The following is a 10,529-nucleotide window of genomic DNA, read 5'->3' on the forward strand; positions in this document are numbered from 1 at the left end:
ATATGTATTTATATACATATGTGTATATACATGCGTATACATCGAGTAATATGTAGCAAACCACATGGAGAGTCTTTTCGTTGTTTGTAGCATTATCGTTTGTTTCCGCCACAAAACATTCTAATTGAGGTTATTGATTCAGTCCTAAATTGACACCGTTTATTTTTATTAACCGGAAGTAAAGGCTTTCCTGCCACTGAAGTGGCGACTTCTTAGAGTGTCATTAGAAATGGAGTGGTCACCTGGTTCGTTATCCATCCAATGCTAAGGCAGTGACTTTTCAAATGAACGTTTCAAAACGGTGAATACCGCGTTGTACACATACTGTTATTGCCCCGTCATTCCGGTGCATCAATAGATCATAATGACCTTGGAATTTTCCAACTGGGAGGCTGCCCATCGTCTGAAACGAACAATAAACAAACACCTATCAGTTCGGTATCAAGATAGCGTCTTGTTCCTTACAACCAAGACACGGCACACCAAGCGACCGTAGTTTCACATTTAATTGCTTAGGTGCTAGTGTTGAAAGATCCTGTTGAACAATGAATATCAGTTCGGAAACAGTCCCACAATCAGCAATATCATTAGTCATTGATGTACAACGAATCCCTAGTATTATCACCTAAGTTTGCTCGCTCAGGTCCAAGGCGGTCAATTACAAACCGGTCAGTCCCGAGTGACTGAGTAGCAGTGTGATTGTCTTTCTGGTAGACAGCAAACAACGTCACTCACCGTTCAGTCACAGAAAAACACAACACTAGGCCACGTATTGACTGGATCCTCGAGTGTCGGCTTTTCAGATGGAAGTTTCAGTCATCGTGTAAAACTCTTCTTCCTCTGAGCTACTTGTAAATGATTCCTTCCGACTTCCTTTTGTACCGGCGTATGAACCATTGGGTACCAAAAGACATTGCTTCGTTATTCGGAAAGTGACACTGGCTAGGCTTGGATACCCAGATATCTTCATGTGTCTTCACATGTGACCCTATTGACTCTCCCCGTGGAGTTTTGTGACTCACCATTTCACCGTATTTCATCACGTGACTTAACCCCGTCTTCCTTCTCACCGCCTCGTATTGCTCCTCCAGTGTACGCTTTTTTATGTTGTTCTGCGCGCGGGTAAGAGATAATGACAAAAGGGATACATGTGAAGCAGACATATCAGCTGATGAAACTTTAAGAGGATCCGGCATGGGCGAAACGGTGAAACCACCGCTAGATATAAGACAACCGAGGTATGGAACGAGACATATTACTGGAAAACTAGTGAGCACTCTGCTGCACCTGTATACCATACATGCGCATACAACGCATCTCAAGGATTTGATGCTCTGAGGACCTGATCCCTATAATCATCATCAACAACATCATCCTCATCAATACCAAACTCATCATCCTCGTCATCATCATCATAACCAAACTCATCATCCTCATCCTCATCATCATAATCAGCAGCAACGTCATCACTGTGAACATCCGTATTCAAAATTAACGCTTCCCTGCGTGCATTCAAAATTCATTTGAAGCCCAATTCAAACGAAAAGAAACAAAACGGATGGGTAATGGACCTGGTGCTGGCCTACCACCATCATTCCGATGCGCTCCAGACAATTAGTTAGGAGATCTAACCTAAAAGTGATAATGAGGACTACAATAATATCGATTCAAGGACATGATTTGCAACTACCTTAACCAGTGACGGTGGAAATCAGGCGATCTCCATCGTAAAGGGCGACTTACACCGATAGCATCCAGACGTTGTTAGCCTCGTTCATATCCCTCTGCAAGATCAGAGGCGAATCTAATTGGGAGGATTGTGAGAAATTTTGGACATACAACCAATGGTTTGATTATTTTGGGGCCACCGGACGGCCGTGGTGGCTGAATTGCCATAAATCAACTGGCTTCCAAATATTACCGGACTACCCATCCACAACACTTTGGCTAAAACCTACCTGTTCCGAATCTGTAATCCAAGCATGCGAGTAATCGTTCGCCAAACAGACACGGATTCTCGGGTCAAAACAAAAAATGGCGTGGGATTTTTCATCTTCCTTGGCTGAGGTTGTCGCGTAGACTGCAAGTTTAGGGATTCGGACAACAGAAAAGTTAACACGGGTCAATATCAAAGATGTGTAAAACAGTGAGGTGAATTATCGACGAACGGATCGTCTGACTCAGAGATATAATGAAGATGTCAGAGGTCTAGAACTAACACGCTACTCAGAAGGTCGCTGATATTTCAATGACAGAAGAGAACGGTTTTCGTTATTAGACCCGTTGTTTGTTGGGTTGAAGTTTACTTTTTATAAAAGACCCACGATCCATTTAGAATTTACAATGAAGGTATCCACTTGACATTGGTGGATGCTGCAAAGGGACAGCAGAATACCACAGGGGTTGTACCGGTTACACAATGACATCCTCCACCCATATGAAACTGGTTCATCAGCGTGAGCGACAATGATCGATGAAACCTATCATCGGCTAAACGCTTCTTGCGTAGAGTCATGGGCAACTTCCATACAAAGATCGCGATGTGAGCAAGCATAAACCAAACTTGGAACTTCGTTTTGTTTAACTAGTCAACACCGTTTTAAACCATGTATGCGATTGACATTATGTATGCTATTTCACAGGATCCATGCAAGTATCAGCCAGAAGTATACGCTACTTACTTCCCATATTTGAAGGAAGAACATCTTTAAACATAGAGCCAGAGTAGCAAGCCTCCATGTACAGCACCAATTTGTTGAACTTTTTTTTTGAATGCATGTAGGCGAGGGTATCGTTCAGCTCCATGGCATACAGCTGTCGCAAGACAAGAAGAAATAATCTCGTGAGCTCGATATGAGTCACTCCGGGAGTCAGTCACGNGTGGATCCCCTTGTTGAAGAAGGGTGGCGTTATGTCCTGACTTAGTGCGGATAAATCAGGCTGTGTTGGTCGCTCTTGGCCCACCGGCTACTCGTTGCATCTATCAAGCGCACCACTGATGATTCCCAAAAAGTATGCAACACTTTCTAGGCTTTCCATCACAGACTGGTTTAATCATACTTAAACAAATATTCATATTATGTAGGATTTGTCCCTCCCCTCTAGAAGCGAGAAGCAGTAAGAATTCGGTTGATGCCTCCGTATCATCTACGCCTCATGCGTGACCCTATACGACCACGTTCTTTGTTTATGGTATCTAAGTTTGCTCAGCAGTCCTAATGGATCGACCGCGGAATTATGTGGGCTGAGCAACCCTAAACTAAGTAAAACGAAATCTATACGACGGTGTCTTTTAAAGCACCTTGACGATACCTAACAAACTTGAATTCCTGGGGTCAGTCTTGGAATTGACGTACAAACATCGTAGGTTGTGTTTCATTCTCCGGTTGATGTGTAGAACAATTTGACTATAAACTGCATTTTTAAGGAATTGCTGATGTCACTGCGGCAACATACGTTCACGTGAGGCTTTTCAATCCGTTCCCTATTTAACTCCCGATTAAAAAACTGCGTCCTAAAACCACGGTTACCAAAGCTAACTAAACTTACATATTCTTCCAGGAAGCCAATGTGGGAAATCGCACCATGACCGGAGAAGAAGATGAACACGTTGTCATCAGGACCGCTGTTAGTAAGCAGAAAGTTTGAGGTGGTCTTGAAGAGTATCTCATTGGGTTGCGCTCTAGCGCATAGGAAGGCAAAACAAAAAAACCGAGGAAATGGAACGATGGCGAACACGTACTTCGGAATATTGCGTTGTACACGCTGCTAGATATAATCGTTAGCTACATTAACTTCTACTTTTAGGCTATTTGCTTGGTCGCATGAATACGGAAATGATAAATCGATTGCTCGGGCGTCTGTTGATTAACTCTTGTATCATGAGATGTAGTCGCTTCTATGGTTTCAACATCACGGAGGTGGTTTGAGGCAGTTTTCTAGTAAAGCTAGTTTCATCAGCTTGTCGTTGTAACGGTCACACTCAGCTGTTTCAGAAACACGCACGATTACATCTGTTCAATAAAATACCTACATAATGCACACAACAATGAGGAAAAATATTATAACCAAGGTGAGGCGATCCTACATTTTGAACACGGATATCGAAACAATATGTTTTAACTAAAACTCATCTGGAAATTTTCCGTGTGTTGATCGTTGATCAAGATGGTTATCATTTTTTCTCTGACGTAGTGATCAGCATACAAATGTTGCATCCCCAAACGAAGTGACATCATGTGTGAGTGGTTTGGTTAGAAGCTACACCATACCTGTCTGATATTAGGCGGTTGTGACTGGCTGAAGGGAGCATGCACTTCTCGGAGTCCTAACGGTCAATTTCGAACTGTGCTGCGTTGTTGCATGCATCCTCTGAATTCGTTTGCTCTTTTAAGTAGTTTCCGTCTGAAGACCTTTTGTTGACGGTCTGATTGATCGGTTGCCGATTTCTTTGTCGCAGTATGACTTTTCACATTCGTTTGGCTCTCAGCCCACTTGTGGGTTCGGTAGTACATTTCGTTCTGTTGCTTCGGATTTTCTGTGGTGTTGTAGTCCGAGTTTTCGTGGTTTGAATTCATGATTGCCTTTCTAGTAATTAAAACTGGTTTATTGTGTAGATGAGTTTACCGTCTATTTTATAGACCATCTCTCTTTCCTTCTCTATCCAAATAATGTAAAGGCGGGATCAAAAACGCTCAATTTGTTCAACTTAGTATTGGGAAATCTTTTAACCTACTTCCTGTTCATTTACCTATTAGAGCTGATAATGAACCTGGTTAAAGCAGAAAAGCAAACCAGCTAGTGCAAAAATTGACGGAGAAATATTACGTGGACTTTGATTTCGATCATGCAAACAACAGTGTTTATTTGCGTGTTTATTCGCGTCGCACAACACTTTGAGTTAAAACAACTCCTGAATCCGAGTAAACCAAAATCGACCGACCCCATGTTGAACAACACTAAGCAGATGTTATACCAATTAAATCTGCGCATATTTCATCATTTCCGAAACTTGTTCACAGTGGCGATTGATGTCTATGAGCTAATGATAACCAATAGTCTGAAATGAAATGGATAAACCGTTTCTCCCCAATGGCGAACTAAATCCTTTTGTACTGACTTCTGGGAGGCTTACGTAAAGAGATTATATACCAAGCATCATACGAGAATACTAAACACGCAATTCATAAATCCGATGACGTGGAAATCCAAAACTAGAATTCCGACTGTGATCAGCCAGTGCATTCACAATATCCACTTCGGCACAAACTCACCTTTTCAGAACCTTCTTCTTGTTAGCTTCAAGTTTCTGATCACCTTTCAGCACTTTCACGAAGTTATCACGTGTGACATCCTAAAACGGATAAAAATGCATGATCAGTTATTCCTGTGGCAATGGTGTTCTCCACACTCTGTCTGTTCACAGCAACCATCGACTTGCAATCCAACAAATAATTGAATTCTACGGTCTGCCTTCCAGCTTCACTCATATTATTTTCACGATGGTCGCTATATGCTGAAAATTGAAAAGTTCGATTGTTGCTCTGTTTGACCAGCATGCCATCTGGATTTGCTCCTCGAGCCTGGTGTTAGTAGTTGAGTTGAAAATGGACTACCAGGAACAACTACCAAGTGGCATTCATCTCTACCTCAGTTGGGAAGGAATGCAGCATTCCTGAGAAATAGCCGCTATCACGAAACGAGTATCAGTCATCAGCACTCAAATGTATCACACTTGAGCATGTCTTATCTATGATATTCTTGGCTGAATATGCTGTCCCAGGATATCACACGATATTTCCTCGGAGAACGATACTCGGGCACCGTTGGTATTCGGGCAATTTTTATGGTTCATTTGACAAAAACGCTAGCCAAAAGCAGAAGGTCTTGAGCCTTCTGGGAGTTCGTTTTGGCCGGTAATATGACTAGTGTTCGTTCAAGTGCATTGGACATTCTGAAATATAGTAAAACTAATTAGTCTGCCCTGCGGTTTTCATTGTTTTGATCCGCATTGTCAGTTTCCTTGCATCTTGTGTTACCCGGTGAACTGATGCAGGAATTCATTTGATTGCTGCGCAAGGGAAAAAGGGGCTTACTTTTTCACGATAGTCAATCACCACACCGTTGTAGACATCTTCGTGATCGTAGTGATGGAACACTTTGCCTTTAAAGGGGTTTCTGGAATTAACGAATGAAAATTGGCAGTGGGCCTTTTGGGAGAATTTAACATGTAGGCCGACTAAAAAAATGAAAGTTTCATAATGCTGCTGGTTGGTAATTGGGCTTCTTTTCGAATAAATTTTCACGAGGATGAGTGCACCTTCTGTCAGACATTCGATTGAGTGTGACTAAGAATCCTTTGCGCAGAAGTAGTTTAGTTATCCTGCAATGATCCCCTCAGGGTGCGTGACAAAGAAAATTTGGATCAAAAATGTAATTCTTTTAGGTGAATGTACATTCAAATATTATTCTTTTATTCGGCTGCATTACAAAATATTTAGCTGACTAGATTGTCTGCTTACACTTCGCTTCAAATCATCAGAAAGTTGATGTACTAAAGCATCTGGGTACCGATGTGATTACGCTCAGTTTACTGACAAATAAAACGGGGACATATCATTCTCATCATCCTCATCATCATCATCATCATTCTGNTCACCATCAACATCATCATCTCAACCATCATCCTCAACCCCATCATATTCGTCATCCCGGTCATCATCACCATCATCATTATCATCATCATCACTGTCACCATCATCATGCTGATCGTCATCATCAACATCAGCCTGATTATCATCATCCGCAACCTCATCATAATCACCATCCTGCTCATCACAATCATTATCATCCTTATCATCATCTTCATCATTCTCATTATCATAAGTATCATCATCATTCTCGCTATCATCATCATCATCAATATCGTCAACATCATCACCCTGATCAGCATCATCAACATCATTATCCTGATCTTCATCTTCATCATCATCCTCATCCTGATTATCCACATCAGCGGCGGCCTCCGCACTTAAATGACATATAGATATCAATGTGATTCATTTCAGACTACGCAAACGAGTACATCATTATCACCATCGTCAACATCATGAACACCATCAACATGTGTTGCTTCCATCATGGTTCTATGGCATCTACAGTCATGAAAACGCATTAACCAACGGAGAAACTGATATGACGGCAAACCAATGAGACATGTTATTGGCAAACTACGAAGCGCGTTTCTACACTGTATTTGTTACTATATAGCAAACACTGTACGCGATATTTACTTGGGATTGTTGGCAATATCGTCGTAGGCGAAGGTAATTATATTCTCCGGTGGAACATTGTATTTACGCACCAATTGATACGCGTGAAATACGTCCGCCTAAATGACAACACAATTACACGGGAATTAAGCATGAATTGAGGCAGAGAGGAGCATGGAGTCTAAAAAAGAATAATCCATCGTAGGTGGAGTTGCAGTTCTTCAAACAGCATTCAGAAGCATTATCCCAAGAACAGGAAGCATGATTCTACTCTGGAAGAGCTTGTGTGGACCAAAGTGCCCCATTCAGTCAACTGTTCGAAAAACGACCTCCTCCCCGAAGCTGTACAATCTTCGTATCCCTTGGCTTCGGAAATACGTCCGAAACTGTAGTTCTCTTCTTTGCTAGATAAATAGTCTTATTGTAGCGAAACTCAGTGGCAATAAATTATTACCCACTGAACCTTAGGAGTGGATATACACACACTGATTATGTGTGACATTTGCATACGATTCTCACGTAAACCCAAGCAAATGTTAGGTGGAGGACAAAGGAATTTGACCAAGATTGAGTTCTGCATGTTTGTTCCAAATACACGCTACTTGATCTCACCAAGTAGTATAGATTTATCCGCTCACACTGTCTAGCAATTCCGGTGCTTTCGTCATGACAGCCAATGTTGTTGGTACGTGAGTTTTTTGTTGGGATTTCTGAGACCTGGTTTATACAGCAGGTGACTCTAGGCTACGGTACTCCGGATCTCGCGAGTGCTCCTCCAATATGATGAAGCTACAATGTCAGGTCAGTTGATTACTGGTGATTTGAAAAACATCTAATTCGTGTTTGATTCAACACCATACCTTCCACTCACATGCCGTCATTTCACCTTACATAACGCAAAATGAAGCACACATTGGTGACGTTGTCGGATTCCGATTAACGTGAATCTCACTATGCACCTCAGTAACATCTGCGTTTGATAGGGCCAGAGAATCGACCTCGCCCAAAACGATATCGTTTTACGACAAGGAAATACTGACGAAAACCAATACAGGCCATGAAATGTTTGCCCATTAATTGTGACATCTACCCAACGCCTTTTAGAGTGAAATATCACAGTCATGCAGAGAACTAGTTAATACACAAACGTTTGGGGCACATTGGTGCAAACTTGGAGGATTTAGTTGAACTTTTGAACCTAACACCAATAAAAACCAACGGAAACATACTTGATGTCGATAATTTTCCCAGGTGTTGGAACCAGCGGCCAGGACAACCCAGTTCTTTGACGGCTGGTTGTTAAATAGGGATGACCAATTTTGGAAACTGATGGCGTCCAAACATGCAGCCTGGCGGATACAGAAGAGGAACATGAGAAGAATCGAACAACGACGCATCATATCCCGGCTTGATTGAACATTCATGTGCCTGGCATTTTATACTGTGCATCTGCTGTGAGTTGAACTTTGCCTTACATATGTATGACGATGGTGTGAAAAGCTATCCACCACAAATCTAATAGGTCTGTGGTACAAAGTTTATGCTAATCGGGGTATAATCAACCATTTTGATCATCTTGTTCAATGGCTGATCACTTAATCAAAGGTTTTTAAACAGTCTCTGTATATTGATGATTTGTGGTGGAGCATTTCATTGAGCGCCTGTGCGCTTCAGACAGTACTAAGCAGCAAACTGAGTCTGGCGGCTGGCTTACGAGTATCTTTACTGAAAACTTTGGTCCACGGTGACATCCACACGATGTTTGATAATAAAATGTCATACCGGAAATGTGTATTCGGCAAATTGGGTTTCGCAGTGCGTCAAGATAAAGCTGGACGAACTGACTGGACTCAAAAATTTGGTGTTTACTCACTGCGTAAATCGCCAATTTCGTGACACTTCTAGTTGATTTAGGTCAGTGCATAGCAAGATTTTCTTTTATAATATTTTGATCAGGAAGTAAAAATCGACTCTTACACACCATATAAGCTGAAATTATTATTGTCCCGTCGCCCCCGGCTGGATGCTTTCAGCGGAATGGCAATTCCAGATCGATTCCCATGACAAATGTCCTGCGGGTATGCTTGAGAGATCTAGAGGATACAGACTCTTTATTTACAGTATGACTGACCCAATTCATTCACTCACATTCGGATGGAACGAATGCTGCAGAAATCCGGCGTAACCATGACCGGATTCTTGAAACTCATTCGCGAATACCCTTAACCTACTGAGGCTTTCAAAACACCCGAAGATCGCAGTAGGGAGAACACCGTGAAATTCAGAAAAATCCGGTTGTCGGTTGGACGCTCAGACAGTCAAGCAGTCAAGCAAAATCATGCGATGATGAGTGTCTAACCATCACTGATCCGAAAGCCTGGATTCAACTCAGTTCAAGAGTGCGCGATGCGCCTTTTTCGTTGTGAGTCTTGCTCCAAAATTTATCCGCCGTGCGAAGTAAGTTACCTCAAAATCAACTCTAAAGAACCACACCAATCAAATATATACTCTCAGAACAGGGTTTAGTGATGGGATCACCAATATCCTCGATTTTAGCCAACATGTACATGGGACACTTTGAGCAGAAAGCTTTAAACGGATTTGATTGTTCATCAAGGGTTTACTTGCGCTACGCAGATGTAACGAGGTGGCATTGGGTCACCAAATTCTTTCTATATATGAACACTCAGGGCACTCACATTAGGTTTAGCATTGCCTAGAAGCCCATTCGCCGGCTCAACGAATCGTTTCAATATCTGAACACTTTGGACACTCACATTTAGCTATGCCTGGCACTAGGATTCCCTTTGCTTACACTACCTTAACTTAACTAAATGAGGCACAAGAGGGATGGAAATAAAAAACAATGTTCACCGGAAATAAACAAAAAATCGTTAGTTCGTAGAGTATATGCTAGAATAGATTCAACGATGCTTAGAAGAGTGAGAGCACAGTGTACAGAGGAGGTCGACCGAAGAGCAGCACAACTTGAGGTAGAAAAGCGACTTAGAGATAGGGGATACACGAAGGGTTTAGGAAAGCAACAACTAAGACGGGTGTTGCTGGTAATAGCAAGACCCTTAGACCAGCGCTTAATCCAAATGATGCTCCTCTTCACCTGAGAGTCCATCTGATAAATTGATTACGCTGAAACAGCTAGTTGATGACCTAATCTCCTATGTGGTGTTACTAGGAAAGCTAGTCGAAGAAAGCGATTATCAAACTTACGTACATGTTTGTCGTTGCCCTGTGTACCTT

At 42.0% G+C, this 10,529-nt stretch overlaps 1 protein-coding gene across 1 annotated transcript in view; it reads right to left on the reverse strand.

The window, feature by feature from the left end:
* T265_15314 (hypothetical protein) overlaps positions 1 to 8,695 on the reverse strand; it is a gene marked incomplete at both ends in the record, with an annotated part of 12,188 nt that extends 3,493 nt beyond the window's left edge. The window contains 9 exons of the mRNA XM_009177534.1: positions 484 to 625; positions 1,023 to 1,112; positions 1,959 to 2,080; positions 2,682 to 2,814; positions 3,550 to 3,625; positions 5,274 to 5,353; positions 6,096 to 6,177; positions 7,293 to 7,390; positions 8,501 to 8,695. Coding sequence (XP_009175798.1) covers positions 484 to 625; positions 1,023 to 1,112; positions 1,959 to 2,080; positions 2,682 to 2,814; positions 3,550 to 3,625; positions 5,274 to 5,353; positions 6,096 to 6,177; positions 7,293 to 7,390; positions 8,501 to 8,695 — 1,018 coding nt within the window. The remainder of the gene's footprint in view (positions 1 to 483; positions 626 to 1,022; positions 1,113 to 1,958; positions 2,081 to 2,681; positions 2,815 to 3,549; positions 3,626 to 5,273; positions 5,354 to 6,095; positions 6,178 to 7,292; positions 7,391 to 8,500) is intronic.
* Positions 8,696 to 10,529: the final 1,834 nt, after the last annotated feature.

Source organism: Opisthorchis viverrini (assembly GCF_000715545.1).
Source record: "Opisthorchis viverrini unplaced genomic scaffold opera_v5_443, whole genome shotgun sequence".
NCBI lineage: Eukaryota > Metazoa > Platyhelminthes > Trematoda > Opisthorchiida > Opisthorchiidae > Opisthorchis > Opisthorchis viverrini.